Here is a 16,492-nt window from a genome sequence, read left to right as displayed (position 1 = left end):
TCCCATGGTGTTGTTTAATATTTGTTGACATGCAGCTGTTTGTACTTTAGATGTTTCTTTCCCTGAAAGCTTTCAATAGTTCAGTCAGTTCAGCTCTGATGTTTTTCTACAAATAGTTTATTGCTCTCGTATATCACTTTAGAGTGGAGTCAGCGCCTACATGCATTCTCTCTATATAAATTGATTTATGTTTCTTATTTATTTAAAAGTTTTATATGGCTGAACATCTTAAGACACAATTCTGGGTAACCAAAGAATTTTTTGTCTGTGTGTCATTCTATACTAATCCTAACTTCAAGATATTTCAGTATAGCCTTTCAATTGTTCTTTAAGCACATTTTCTTTCTCTATGTCTTATCTCCCATGTACACATACTCTATATTCCCATCAAGCTATTTCTTTCAAGGTAAGCAATATCATGTAAAATACCTAAATACCAGGAAGCAAAGCTATGAGACAGGAGAAAACAAAAGGGAATATAACTACATGTAGTTTACAACTCCCCAATTCACTATATTTTTCTATCCTTACAAACCATCTATGCTTTTATTATATCCCCATGCTGATTAATACATTTTTTTTTTTGGTCTTTGAACTTCTCACCTCTCTGTTTCTAAGATCTCATAGGCTTCTACAACTTTCTCAGTCTTCCTCTTCCTCTCAGTCCATATAGTTCCGGGATGGCGAACCTATGGCACGCGTGCCACAGGTGGCACATGGAGTCATTTGTCAGGGCACACGAAGCGTTGCCCTGTCAGCTGGCCAGTGCGCATGCACATGCTGGCCAGCTGAGTTCAGTCTTTTTTAAAGCCATTTTTTGCCCTCTACAGGCTCCAGAGGCTTTATAGAAGCCTGGGGAGGGCGAAAAGAGCCTCTCCACACCCACCCCTGGAGGCCCTCCGGAGGCTTCAGAAGCTTCGCTGAAGCCTCTGGAGCGCAAAAAAACAGCCCTATGGGTAAACAGGAAGTTCGGGAACGGACTTCCGGTTTGCTCTGAGGGTCCTTTTTAGTCCTCCGGAGGCTTCAGGGACCCTCAGGAGACTTCCCTGAAGCCTCCGGAGGACTAAAAACCAACCTACGAGCAATCCGGAAGTGACTTCCGGTTTGCTCATAGGGTCATTTTTAGTCCTCCGAAGGCTTCAGGGAAGCCTCCTGAAAGTCACTGAAGCCTCCAGAGGGCTTAAACTGATCCTCCGAGCAAACTGGAAGTCACTTTCGGTTTGTTCGTAGGATCCTTTTTAGTCCTCCGGAGGCTTCAGGAAAGCCTCCTGAAGGTCCCTGAAGCTTCCGGAGGGCTTAAACCGACCCTCCGAGCAAACCGGAAGTGACTTCAGGGACCCTCAGGAGGTCCCTGAAGCCTCAGGAGGGCTTAAACCCACCCTCCAAGCAAACCAGAAGTGACTTCTGGTTTGCTTGTAGGGTCGTTTTTTGCCCTTCGGAGACCTCCTGAAGGTCCCTGAAGCCTTCGGAGGGCCTCCAGGGCGGGCAGGGGAGGCAGTTTTTGCCCTCCTCAGGCTCCTATAAAGCCTCTGGTGCCTGTGGAGGGTGAAAAAAGCATGGAAAAAGGGGGGGAGTGCCTCTCATGTGTGCATTCACATTGGGGGGGTCACACATTGCATTATGGGTGTGGCATGCCCACGCATGACCCCCTTGCGTTTCCCCACAGCAGGTGAGACAAAAAGGTTCACCATCGCTGATATAGTTCTTTTATGATTTAGCCCTAACTCATTCTGTATTTATGATCGAGTTACCGCAATAAACTTATTTTATCCAAAAGGGTGATATACCCACCCATTCTTGATCTTATCTCTTCTGCTTTTACCACACATACTTCTTTTTTTTTATTGAAAAAGTTTTATACAAACAAATTTTCCCCCTTTTAACCCCCCCGCCATACAATGTAAATCACATACAGATACTATGCCCCCTCCCCTCCCCCCAACCCAAAAAAAATTCTCATTCAAATATTATACCAGATACTTTACCCCCTCCCCTCCCCCCGTCTTAAAGTAGATTACTCATACACATATTGTACCTCCTCACCTCCCAACAATCATAATATAAGTTTCTCTTAAAGTAACAATAGCCCATTAATCCCATCTTCTAAGTTAATTAAACACATATAAATCATAATATAAATTTCTCTTAAAATAACAATATTTCATTAATCCCATCTTCTAGTTTAATTACCACACATACTTCTTTATCACCCAACTCCTACTGCATGCAGCCACAGACAGAAGCACATTATCATTGTGCCATTGTCTCCATCCAGTTGTATAGCACAAAGTGTAACTATCAGTACAATAGAAGAATAGGAAGCAGACAAAGAGCATCCACCCAGCAAAATTGCCTATCAGCCTATAGACTGGGAATTTGAAAAGTCTCTTGAAACTAATAAAAGTGTCTCAGCAGGTGGCAGCACCTGGAAGAATGTGTTTTGTCTTGGAGGCTTAGCAGAGTTGCTTCTGATACATACAGTACTTTGAAAGAAAACCTTCAGGAAACAGCAGTACTGGAAGCTGCATTGGGCAGTAGGGGGAAAACATTATGGAACAAGGCAGTGGTATATATTACTTCAAATACGATTCCAACATTTTATAGCTTTGCACTGGCCATATATAAAGCAATGAAGTAAGTGTAAGAAGGGGTTTCTCTGTAGACTCATGCAGAACCGATATGACTTTCCCTATAGCCATAGCAATAGTATTTTAACACAGTGTCTTTCATTGCCATGTCTGTGTTTTATGCAAATATGCATGTGTCTTTGATATCCAAATGCATATATTATTTATTTATTTATTTATTTATTTATTTATTTATTTATTTATTTATTTATTATTTATTTATTTATTTACTTATTTATTATTTATTTATTTATTTATTTATTTATTTATTTATTTATTTATTTATTTATTTATTTATTTATTTATTTACATTTCCTATTTCTAAAATGCCCATGTTCATTTGCAATATGATTCGCTCACATCTTTTTCATTGGCACTATAAATGTTTCTTAGCTTTGCGCCATGTGTGAAGAGTTTCTCTTTCTTCTCTTGGTGGCTGAGATGAATATCTGACTCCACCTCTGACAAGCTGATTATTTGCAATATAGTCAGAGGTGGTATTCAGGTGGTTCTCTCCGGGTTTGGGCGAACTGGTAGCGGCGGCTGTGGGAGGCTCCGCCCACCCACCCCAACATAATGCGTGAGCACTGCACATGCACAGAAGGTGGTGTGCATGTATTGACGTGGTGCATGTGCTCACATTTGTGAACCGGTAGGGAAGGTAAGTGAATCCCACCACTGAATACAGTTCTTTCCAGATGATATGGTACCATTAACCATTCCCTTTGATATCTATGCATTAACTGACATATGTAAGAAACTATAAAAGATTTCTTGTCTATTGCAGAACCACTCCCTAGGATTGGTAAATTAGAAAAGTTTATATTATTGCAGCTATCCTTGATTGTATATCTATGCTATAGATCAGATCAAATCAAATACAACACATTTGCCTTAGTGTACCTGTGTATCGTGGGGGCCTATACTCATATTTTGCAGTATTCGTTTCAAAAAATTGGTGACATCTTTCCATTCAAAAATACTGTTAGATCCATCAAGAACAAAGACAATATCCAACTGGGACTTGCATTCTGCAATAAGAAACATAAAATAAGAAAATATTCAAAGCACATAGTGGTTTTTCTGTTAAATTGAAACCCTGTTACTCCTTTAATTTCAAAATAAATTACTTTTAAGTGACCCATAAGAGATATGATACATCTCAGATATAACTTATATGCAAGATTAAGTACTTTGAGTTTCTACATTCCATTGTACTATCTATTTTTCTAGTATAGTTTATACGGTAGAGACCTACACAATGGAACACATCCAAGCAGAAGATGAAGGATGAAGGTTTTGAGTTGCTAGAATTTGAATCAGTGCCTCTGGATAATGTGCATAATAAAGTTCTGCTTGGTGAAGGGAAATGGAGGTTCATCTTCTATGGTATTATGGAATTCATATTTTGGACCAGTCATTCTCTCTCTGCCCAGCCTGAAACTCAGCCTATTTTGCCTCTGGAGGAGTGGTGGGTTCCTATTATTTTTACTACCGGTTCGCTTGTGTGTGCACACAATGCTTCTGTGCATGAGTAGAAGCGTCTGGGTGGGTGGGCAGAGCCTCCCACCCCTACTATTAGTGGTTTGGCTGATACGGGCTGAACCGGTAGCAATCCACCTCTGCTCTGGAGCAAATGTTGGACTCACTTCTAGCACTGATATACTGGTTCCATAGTTCTGGAGCTTGTTGTAACTGGATGGTGCTAACTCATCAGTATAGGAGATGGAGCTATTACTCCAGTCTGGAAGGTTTCAGATTAAAGAGCTTCTAGTAGCATCTTGAGATGTTCTGAAAGTGGTGATCTGAGATGGCATAGAGTAGCTTTATGGACAAGAGAAAGCATGGTTTGGTTAATGGTTATTTCATGAATACTAGGCCTTTGCATCCTTCATGGAGATCAAGAAATATCTCAAGAATAAAGAGCATTTTCAATTTTTTAAAAGTTATGTTTAAATGTGGTTCTAAAATATTTACAGTTTTATTAAGATTGCTGTACAGGAATTCTACTTAAGACATATTGTACTTCAAATGTTTTTTTGGTGTGTGTTTTGTGACCTCCCCTAGCCATTTTAACTATTTCAGAATGCATAATTACAGAAACAAGTTATTCATGCAACTTGCCAAACATTATAGTGATTGTCTTGAAGAAATCACAGAAGCCTCCAATATTTAGGACTCTTGAAGTCTAATTATGTCAATAGTTTGCTGGAATAGATCTGGAATTATATTACTACCATGTGTAGGGATGGTTGCATAGCATCACTTGTCTATATAAAAAAGAAACAACTGCAGTGACCTTGAATAGAAAAGAAGACTAAAAGTAAAGGGAAAGGGCATTTATTGTAATTGTCCTCAATTGTCCTCAACCAAGGAGCAATGTAAAGAAAGGAAGAAGAAGGAAGATGGTAGGGTAGCAATCATATCCTCCAAGAAGGCTTCAAAAAGTATTTTTGAAAAGAACGTTTTTAATATGATTAAGTAATTTCATTTCTGCTTCTGGGAATCAGCACAAAAAATGGAGCCTTGTATCTCACAAAAACCAATACAAGGACAAGTATTTTGTCTTCTTGAATTAAAGAAGCATTTAGCTTTCTGTGGTGGCCTGAAGATTATTAGACTGATTTTCATTTGTGACTAATACTATGAACTTCTTTATTCTAAAAATAAATTCCAGCAGCAGTAAGCATTTAGGTAATATACAAACAAAGATAACATTTTCCTAATTTGGTCATACCAGTTGCCTTGAAAATTAGTTTATATTTCTGACATAACTCTGTGTATATATATTAGACTTTTTTCAAGCTCTACCTACGTTCAACACATATAAAAACATATTTTTCATGTATGCATACCTCGCAATGGAGCAATGGAATTTACAACCTCAAAATTGGAACTAACGTTGGAGCAGATACCAGTTGTGTAATAGGAATGTCCACATTTATAAGCATAAAGAGGTCCACATGCCTATGATAAAGAGACAAATAATTGTTCTTTAAAGTTTAAATAATTCACCATATTGTATAGCAGCTATTTTGATATCCACAATGGTTGGAAATATGCTTACTGAAATCCTAAGTAAAACTATAAATCATTGCAACTGCAATATGATGGCACAGCCACAACTGAACTTACCAAAGGGATCTGATCCAGTTTTGGAATTCTGCGCAGTAGAAACCTATCCTTATTATATTTGGGTGTTAAACAAGGAAGATTAGAGAACCCCAGGAACCCAACAACTCAACTCTGAGCTGCATTTATTCTCTACCATAGTAACAAAATTATTGCTCTGAATATATCTGATAAATGTATATCTGATAAATACACCTTTATAAAATAAACAGACTGTTTAATACAATGTTAAATACACTGATAAATACACAGTTATAAAATAAACAGATATATGTAATTCTAAATTGTGTCTCATATTCCTAGGTTATTCCAATACAGGTACTCCGCGACTTATGATCACAACTGAGCCCACAATTTCTGTTGTTCAGTGAAACATTTGTTAAGTGGGGTTTTCCCCATTTTGCGACCTTTCTTGCCACAGTTGTTAAGGGAACCATCGCAGGGATTAAGTTAGTCACACAGTTGTTAAGTGAATATGGCTTTAGAGCAAAACTAATATAAGAGCATTTAAGTCCCATGAAACTCCACTACAGATCTCAAAGTAGGCATTTTGGAAAAAAAAGTAACTTGATCAGCAGAACTCAGGGAAACATTGCTGAATTCACACACATCAAAGGGATTCATATTTCAGAAAATCTCAGCACTGACAAGCGTTTCTTAGGACCTTATAATTATAATTAGAACCATTTGTAAGTCTGTCTCGGTACAACCAGCATCTCCATAACCACTCTCTCTTTCCTCCCAACTCATCCCAATTTAAATCTTATATCAGTTTTGCTAGTTCAAGTATCTGAGGATATGAGCTCTGGTTCATGAAAGCTTAAACCATATAAATTAATTTGTTATTTGAAAATATGCTACCGAAGTCTGATTTTGTTGTTGTTGTAAGCATGCAGTTCTCCTCCTTCAATAATTACTCCTTGGCATGAAATATAAAGTACTTCTTAATAGTCCAAAGAATCTGTGCTGGTTATCTATGAATCCGAGAGGCATTTCTTTTTAACACTGGGTTGAATCCAGTATTCAGGAGCAGAATTCTGTTCATGGATTTTAGAGATCTTGGTTCCCACTAATCCTGCAATTCTCTGTACTACTTGAACATTTGTAGCCATGCTGGCTGGTAATTCTGGGAGTTGGTCCACATGTTTTCATGTTGCAAGGCTGAGAAATACTGCTTTAGAGCATCCCTAAGCATACTATGAGAAGTGTTAGAAGGAATGGGAGAAAGATGGCGGCAGTGACTAAAAGTGGCTCTCCTCATTTCCATCTGTAGAATCAGTGCTGCATGTAGTGTCTTACATGGATGATAGCAATAGTACTTAGACTAATATACGACTTCATAGTGATTTTACAGCCCTCTCTAAGTGGTTTTACAGAGTTAGCATATTGGCCCCAACAATCTGGGTCCTCATTTGACCTACCTCAGAAGGATGGAAGGCTGAGTCAACCTTGAGCCAGGTGACATTCGATCTGCCAAATTGCAGGCAACCAGGAGTCAGCAGAAGAAGCCCGCAGTACTGCTTTCTAACCACTGCACCACCATGCTCAACATCATGTTGATGATGCTATCTATTCAGTTGTGTTCAACTCTTGGCGATTATATCGGCCAGGTCAGTCAACATCTTCTAATCCTGCACTATATCCTTGAGTTGTTCATTGCTCTGGCTGGCATCAGCCTTGATGGTGTCCAGCCACCATGTTCTTTTGTGGTCTGGTTTCCTTTTACTACTAACTTTCAAACATAATTGCTTTCTGCAAGGAATTCCCACGCATGACATGGTCAAAATAAGTGAGATGCAGTTTTGTGATTTTTGCCTTCCTTTGCAAGTTTTGTATTCCTTCTATAAATGGGGGAAGAAATCTTCTATATGTGGAAGCTTTCATGGTAAATATTATAGTTTTGGTTATAGTAAATATGCATATTGGTTTTTTTCCCCCCTCAAGAGATATTTACTCACCAAAAACCCTCCTTTGGGATTTGTCACTAAGGTTGAGCCAAGAGTCATATTCTCCTTTACTTCTGTAAGTTGAGGAATTGAAGTGTCGGCTATAGATAGATTGAAAATAAAGTTAAATATGGGGATATATGCAAACAAGACATTAAATCATATCATGGCTTGTTTAAAATGCCAAATTTGTATGTAAAACATGGATCTTTTTGGCTTCTTTTCCTTTTTTCTCCCTTGTTCCCTCTTGGTTAAAACTATGAAATGCAAGTCAAATGCCTGGCTTTCATCCCAGAATCTTTGTCTGGGCTAATGCTTCACATAGTTTTCTTGAACCTCAAAGAGAATGTCAAAATAGCAACAGGGCGACACTAGAAGATACGCATCCATTTAAAGTTGAAAATTAGGAACAAATAAATTTTTCATTTTCTGTATAGCTCCACTGTTGGATCAGTAAATTATCAGCTGTATACATAGTATTTCAGTGGGCAATAAAGGTTATGGGAACGGCAGTGTAATAGAACTCACACTAGTTCCTCTGTTAGTAAAAAACCATATAATTGACATTGGAGGAAGTTTCTGGACCTTTGGTAAAAGATTCTGAGAAGTAACAAATATAGCTAAAAGACCCATTGCACACCCATACAATGAGTGGGGAAAAGAGTGGAAAGAGAATATTGGAATTTTCAGATGGTCCTTAACTTACGACCAGGGACTTAATGAGTGTCTTAAATTGCAACCAGCCCAGAACAAGTGTTTTATGGCCTGTAAAACACTTCTGGCCATTGTAACATATCATGCCATACACATCCCAGTCATGTAATTGCATTTTGGGTGTTTGGCAATTGGCTACAACTGGTAGCAGCTTCTGCAGTCACGTGATCATGATTTGCTATGTTTTTTGTCTGTTTTTGGCATTTTTTTCTGGAAAAGTGAATTTGGAGTTTTGCAGAATGAATCTGCAGATTTGTTTAACAACAGCCATGGAAATCTTGTAAAATAGGGTCTGTCTTGTGGATTCTTCAACTATGATCAGAAATACAGTTACAATTGTGGTTGTAAGTTGACAACTACTTGTGTACCATTTATATTAAAAACTGTATTATAGCACCCTCCTTTTCTTTGCAGAGAGGACTTTAATTTCTTTTTATCACTTAGCCTGTTTAGTGAGTGATTATGATGCATGTAATCTCTGGTCTTTTACTTAAACATTTTGGCTTCTAACTTGATTTTGTCAGGGTAGGTCAATTTGCAATTTTTTTCATTGACTTTCTTACCTGGCAGATTTAATTTTACACATGGCAAACCATTACCCTGTCCTACAGGGCATTTATAGACATCACCTGTTTTCTTTTGGGGCTGACCAGCCAAAGGAGAGCCAATAAGAACCCTGCAGAATAATAATAATAATAATAATAATAATAATAATAATAATAACAACAACAACAACAACAACAACAACAATAATAATAATAATAATAATAATAATAATAATAATAATAATAATAATAATATTGTCAATGCAATACATAATATTTGTTTTGGTACATTAGTACCAATTTACTATATAATATAATTTGCATGCAAAAAAGCTAGTGGAATAAAAATGTGTTTATAATAGCAGATAGGAGTGGCAAGGTAGATCAGTTTCTCTAATTTATTCTTTGTCTAAAAACACCACAAGGTGTTCATTATAACCCATAAAATTCTAAATGACTAAGGACTCATTAAGTTACAGAGGTATGGGAAGGGGGGGGGAAGGGGAAGATAATAATTAACTAATTAATAATCTCACCATTTTCCCTCTTCATTTTCAAATTGCTGCACACTGTATCCAAACATGTCTTCCACAGGACCACTAAAAGTCATCGTATCTTTCACATCAACGTTGAATGACAAAGAAAGATGCAGCAGAACTGTTTTTTGTTTTAAAAAAAAGGAAACAATGGAGAAGATTGAGCTGGTCTCAATGATAAAGTTTTGTTGTTGTTGTTGTTAATTAGTTGTGAAGTCATGTCTGACCCATTGTGAACCCATGGACAATGTTACTCCAGGCCTTCCTGTCATCTACCATCCCCTGGAGTCCATTTAAGCTCATGTTTACTGTTTCGGTGACTCCATTCAGCCATGATAGTCATTCTCTGTCATCCCCTTCTTCTTTTGCCTTCAATCTTTCCCAGCATTAGGCTGGGAAAGTTTACATGCTACCTAAAAAGTTTACATGCTAGCTAAAAGCCATCAGAAATTTGAAATTGAAATACATTCTCAGCAACAGTGACCTGGAAGACACATGACAGCATATGATAACAGATATTTTGAAGGCTTCCTATTGGACTGTTGTGTGTTAAATTTGCTACTGCAGTGGACTGTTAAATAATAAAGCTTCTTTGGAATCAAATATTCTGTTGTCACAACAGCATCTGCTCAGTTATGTGTAATGGATAAAGTTTTTATTGGGATGGAATATAGAAGATGGAATATGGGATTTGATCTGAAAGCCATCTGCTGTTGGAAGATTACTGGGCTTTCTTTTCCAGTTGGTTGGCTGCTGTGAAAGCAGACAGCTGGACTAGATGGGACAAGGGTATGATCAAACAGGGTACTGCTTATGTTTTGATGATTGCCAAAACCAGATTCATATCTTTCCTCAGCTGTAATACAATTTGTCATGTTGTCACCAACTGTGATTGGAGGAAAGAAAACAGAAAGAGAGAAATAACATGAACAGACCATATCCTTGCACTATATGATGAAGAAAAAAATTCAAAGCATTGTTTTTGAAAGGATAGACTGTTTTGTCTTTAGTATAACCAAAGGCACTAGAGATTGTTATCTAAATATCACATACTTGGTTGTGTTGGTGACTTCTAGTCTTATTTTTCTTTTTCCTAGATGATTTAGTTTGATTTATTATCAAACACATTTTGTTTTAATGTAGGGGAAATAAACCTGACCAAAACACCAGGATTGCACATTAAATATATGACAGCAAAGTTCAGAAATTAATATTTCACAGCATTGTGCCTGAGTATGCAGTGGAGTACCCCAAGGCTCTGTTTTAGGCCCAGTACTCTTCAACATCTTCATCAATGATTTGGATGAGGGAATAAATGGGGAACTCATCAAATTTGCAGATGATACCAAGCTGGCAGGAATAGCCAACACTCCAGAAGATAGGCTTAAGATACAGAAGGATCTTGACAAACTTGAACATTGGGCACTATCTAATAAAATGAAATTCAATGGTGAAAAGAGTAAGGTTCTACATTTAGGCAACAAAAACGGAATGCACAGGTACAGTATAGGTGATACCTTACTCAGTAGTAGTAACTGTGAAAGGGATCTTGGAGTCCTAGTGGACAACCATTTAAATATGAGCCAGCAGTGTGCAGCAGCTGCCAAAAAAGCCAACACAGTTCTAGGCTGCATCAACAGAGGGATAGAATCAAGATCACGTGAAGTGTTAATACCACTTTATAATGCCTTGGTAAGGCCACACTTGGAATACTGCATTCAGTTCTGGTCGCCACGATGTAAAAAAGATGTGGAGACTCTAGAAAGAGTGCAGAGAAGAGCAACAAAGATGATTAGGGGACTGGACACTAAAACATATGAAGAACGGTTGCAGGAACTGGGTATGTTTAGCTTAAGAGAAAGAAGGACTAGGGGAGACATGATAGCATTATTCCAATATCTCAGAGGTTGCCACAAAGAAGAGGGAGTCAAACTATTCTCCAAAGCACCTGAGGGTAGAACAAGAAGCAATGGGTGGAAACTAATCAAGGAGAGAAGCAACTTAGAACTGAGGAGAAATTTCCTGACAGTGAGAACAATTAATCAGTGGAACAGCTTGCCTCCAGAAGTTGTGAATGCCCCAACACTGGAAGTCTTTAAGAAGATGTTGGATAGCTATTTGTCTGAAACGGTATAGGGTTTCCTGCCTAGGCAGGGGGTTGGACTAGAAGACCTCCAAGGTCCCTTCCAACTCTACTATTGTATTCTATTGTATATGTTTTGATAAGGAAAAGTAGAAAACTGAACTTGGTTCCTGGCAATTGCAAGGAAATTAATTAGGTACTTTCCTTCAAAGTGGATTATCCTTGCCATATTTCAGGATATTTTTTTAGTTTAGAGTTACTTCCTATCTTAGCTTACAGACTTTCTGAGTGTCTCCTATTCAAGGATAAATCAGGTCAAACTCTGCTTAGTTTCAAAACCCAGATAACCCAGATAAGGTCAGCCAACCAACCAACCATCCATCCATCCAACCACCCATCCAACCAACCATCCATCCATCCATCCATCCATCCATCCATCCATCCATCCATCCATCTAACCAACCAACCAACCAACCAACCAACCAACCATCCAACCATCCAAAAGTGGGTCTTCTTCTATGATGCACTGGTTTTCAGTAAGGAGAGTTTTGGACCTATGTGGAAGGTTTATTTTCTAATTTTCTCCCTTAAGATTCAGTCAATGTGATGGGGAAGAAATGGCTTTGTCAAAGAGAAGAAAACATGGTAAAATTCTGGTAGTGAGGGATAATGATTCTTGTAGTTTTAGGATTATGAACAAAACAAGCTTCTTTCTAGGGAAGGATGTCAATCTTTCCATGAGCTCTTTAGAGTTTAACATAATCAGAGAAGATGCAAAACACAATAGAAATAGAGAAGGATTAAAGTATTTTAAGAACGAAGCCTCTTTTGCAGAGGAAATGTTTTAAAAAGAAATTGGAAGTTGGATTTCAGCAGTGTTAGAAACATCCATGTTATTATGCTTTCTAAATGTCATTCCTTGAATATTTTGAGACTCAAGAACCTTTTTTTTTTTTTTGGAGTGCATACTCTGACTCTTGGAAGTATTGACTATAGCTACATCTTCCTGTATTGAACAGTAATGTTTAATGTGATATCAAGGGAAAGTTATTAAAAATAAAAAAATGGTCATGTAATACTCTTAAATTAAATGCAGTTATTTAATTTTGTTTAATAAATTTAATTTAGTTTAGTTAATTTAATTTAGTTTCGTTTAATGAAAAGAAGGACTAGTGGTGACATGATTGCAGTGTTCTGATATATCAGGAGTTGCCACAAAGAAGAGGAAGTCAACATATTCTCCAAAGCCCCTGAGGGCAGGACAAGAAGCAATGGGTGGAAACTAATCAAGGAGAGAAGCAACTTAGAACTAAGGAAAATTTTCCTGACAGTCAGAACAATTAACTAGTGGGACAACTTGTCTCCAGAATTTGTGAATTCCAACACTGGAAGTTTTTAAGAAGAGATTGGACAACCATTTATCTGAAATGGTATAGGGTTTCCTGCAGGGAGTTGGACTAGAAGACCTCCAAGGTCCCTTCCAACTTTGTTATTCTATTCTATTTTGCCATGGTCCTGTCCACTTCACACAGAAAAACCTCTGTCAGGCTACTTGAAAGTCTTTCAACCTCAGCTTGAAAAAGGTTGGACATCCATCTCACTTTGGTATCTCTTTTAAGTAATATTTTATCTGATATTTTCATTGTTAGAATTAATTTCAAAATAAGACTACAACTGATTTAAAATTGCTGCACACAAACGAAAATAAAATTTACATTTTTCAAAAAAATATGCACATTTTCCAGCGGTGGGAATCACTTACCTTTCCTACCGGTTTGCAAATGTGAGCACGTGCAGTGCTCACGCATAACGTCGGGGCGGGTGGGCAAAGCCTCCCACAGCCGCTGCTACTGGTTCGCCCAAACAGGAAAGAACCAATTGAATACCACCTCGGATGTTTTCATACTTTCACAATAAAACATGTTTAAATCCATAAAGTTCCGTAATGCAGAACGTTAATGGCAAAACGAAACAGAAAGGAAAACACCCCAAATTTAAGCTAAAAGTTTACATGAGCAGATATTGCTTAACTTGGTGCTGAAAGTTATAATTTCAGTTCTAACCACAAATGAACTAGGAAGGCATTCCAGGTTCTATGAATGCCCTCTTTCAGGTCACCACATAGGGAAGCATAGTAGATGTGACAACTTCAAATGGCTTTGCTATTAGATTTTAAATCACAGGCACTTAAAAGAGTTCAGCTGGGGCACTTGAGTGTGTTCAATCCTATGTCAGTTGGAAAGAGAACACAGTGATCTTTTCTGCATTTTAACATCTTTGGCAGTGAAGACGTTTCTTGTGGATTATGTGCTCAGGAACATAAAACACTGTAAGAAGTTGTTGATGTTTAAGTGATGCTAGGATTCATCATGCCTTTTATGAGTGCCCCATCCAATTGTTCAGGGCCTTTTATAGTAATAGAGGTTGAAAAAAAATGGAAGAAAAGTCTTGCCGCTTCCATTAGTATTCTTTGGACTCATGAGAAAATGGCAAATACCGCTGAGGGAAAATAGTTTTAAAAGAAAAACCACGATAGTCAGAGAAGATAAAGAAGCAGCACTTTTTTTTGGCTTTGCTGTTATGAAAAGTATGCAGAGAAGTTTTAATAGGAAGCCTAGCCTACTACAAGCAGGAAGGATAATCCCAAACTTGTATACACCAACAGTGGTGGGATTCAAATAAGTTAACAACCGGTTCTCTGCCCTCATGATTTCTTCCAACAACCAGTTCACCAAACTGCTCAGAAACTTACCAACCGGTTCACCCGAAGTGGTGCGAACCGGCTGAATCCCACCACTGTACACGAACAATTGCTATTTAATGGAAGTAACGTGGAGATGTCTCTTCTGTATCTGTCCGCTTTATTCCCCTTCCCAATATGATCAGAGATTTTGATATAGCCACAGTACCATACAAACAGACTCGAAAGGGTTTACAATAACCAGGGATTTTCTAAGATTTGCAGTAGTTCAACCCCCTTTTTAAAAATACACCTATGTATCTTGGTTGCAAATGCCTAGATAACTGCTAGTGGGCAGCAAAGAGATGAAAAAAATTATCTCTGATGCCCTCTAGCGCTCTTCTGAATTTTTACAGTCAGATGTTGTAGGCCTATTTTAAACACAGGTCATTGTTGATTTACAATCATTCATTTTGCAACCATTTGAAATTACTTAAAAAGCAACGACTCATAACCAGTCCTCACACTTATAATGAGCATCCCACCATGTGATCAAGATTCAGGTATTCGGCAAGCAGCATGCATTTATGAGGGTTACAGCGTCCCGGCATCTGTTCTGACCTAGGCTTCCCAAGAGCATGAAGCAAACTCCTTGTTCCAACAAAAACCTTTTATTAATTTACTGTGAATTCTGCTCATTCACATAAAGCAAAGTCTTTCAAGAGAGGATGTACAGTCACAGACCTTATCTGGCATAGAGAGCTGCCAGACCAATATCTGCAAAACTTGGCAAGGAGTCTCGGAGTCACGAGGCAATTAAGCAAACTAATTGTCTCCTACAAACTCCACTCCCCTTTCGCTCCTCTTTTATTTCCTCTGGGAGGAGCCATTCATCGTCCACCCGTGACCTTATTCCCAAGTTGACCCGTTCTTTAGCTGTTCCCTTTGCAACCCTGTACATGCGCACACTGGCTCCAGATGTTCATGTCTCACTGATGTCCGACTCTGAAGGCAGCTGATAAATGGCATACAGCTCTGGCCCTCTCTCTGCCTCCAACAAAGAGCCCTCAGCAGAACCTTCCCCAAACTCCAGGACTGGCCCATATTCCTCCCTAACCTCCTCACTGTCCAAATATGCTGCCAGATCTGCTGGCCGCTGGCGGGCCACAACAGGATCATGTAATCACCATTTGCAATCTTCCCAGCTGGCTTCGGACAAGCAAAGTCAATTGAAGGACGCTGGATAATGTCCGCATGATTCACGTAACTGCAATGATTTGCTTAACAACTGCGACAAAAACGCAGTTGTTAAGCATTTTGTTAAGCAAAAATTGGACATGACCCACTTAACAATCACCTTGCTTAGCAATGGAAATTCTGGTTCCAATTGTGGTTTTAAGTCAAGGACAGAAAACACCACACAGTAAAGCTGGCATTCTCAAGGGCCCCAACTCTTAACTAAATGTTGAGAGGGGGGAAATTTGAAAAGTGAGAAACAAGACAATGGAGCAAAGAAAGAGGGTGTTGTGATTTGCAGGTCCCATTGGATCCAAGCATGTTTTTGTGCTCTTTACCTAAGGCAGTGTTTTTCAAACTTGGCAACTTTTACAATGTATGGACCTCAACTTGGCAACTTTAAGATGTAGGGACCTTGGTATGTTGGTTGGGAAATTCACACATCTTAAAAGTTACAAGTTTGAAAAACACAGATCTAAAACAATCAAAAAATAGAGTGCAGGAATTATGCAAGTCTTAATGCTTAATGTTTAATAGTAAGGATAAATGGGACTGTACAGTTAAAATATTTGCCAGATTAAAATCAATGAATATAGAAGGAAAAGCAGCAGCATGTCATTAGCATATACTTGTATAGTTAGTGCATATTTTATGAATAAAATTCACAAAGGCCACCTATTTTGCACTAATATTAAATATATAGTAAATAATATTTTTCTCTTCTTCTATTTGAATCAAAGTTATTAGAATGCCAGCCATAGTTTGCAGCCTTCTGGTAAAAGTTAAACAGAAAAACACTTTATCTTGTTTTCAATGATCTTCTATTAAATGCTTCTAATTTTCTTCCAGATTTTTGCCTCTCAGGCTATTTCAGTATTATAAAGCTAGTGTACTTAGAATGCTCTGCCATCTGAAAAATATGCTTGTTGGCATTCATTGTGGAATTTTCCTCATGCCCTATTAACCGACTTTAATCTGGACTATTTAAGGGCC

General features: G+C 38.1%; 1 protein-coding gene across 1 annotated transcript in view; it reads right to left on the bottom strand.

Annotated features, from left to right (window-relative positions):
* The window catches only part of ITGA1 (integrin subunit alpha 1), a 94,636-nt gene that overhangs the window by 58,405 nt on the left and 19,739 nt on the right, over nucleotides 1-16,492 (bottom strand). The window contains exons 2-6 of the mRNA XM_081940410.1: nucleotides 9,501-9,621; nucleotides 8,983-9,095; nucleotides 7,718-7,806; nucleotides 5,483-5,594; nucleotides 3,531-3,658 (exon numbers count right to left, since the gene is read on the bottom strand). Coding sequence (XP_081796536.1) covers nucleotides 3,531-3,658; nucleotides 5,483-5,594; nucleotides 7,718-7,806; nucleotides 8,983-9,095; nucleotides 9,501-9,621 — 563 coding nt within the window. The remainder of the gene's footprint in view (nucleotides 1-3,530; nucleotides 3,659-5,482; nucleotides 5,595-7,717; nucleotides 7,807-8,982; nucleotides 9,096-9,500; nucleotides 9,622-16,492) is intronic.

Source organism: Natrix helvetica (assembly GCF_964273705.1).
Source record: "Natrix helvetica genome assembly, chromosome: 2".
Taxonomy (NCBI): domain Eukaryota; kingdom Metazoa; phylum Chordata; class Lepidosauria; order Squamata; family Natricidae; genus Natrix; species Natrix helvetica.
The sequence above is the reverse complement of the archived record's forward strand: the minus strand, read 5'-3'. Positions and strand labels throughout refer to the sequence as shown.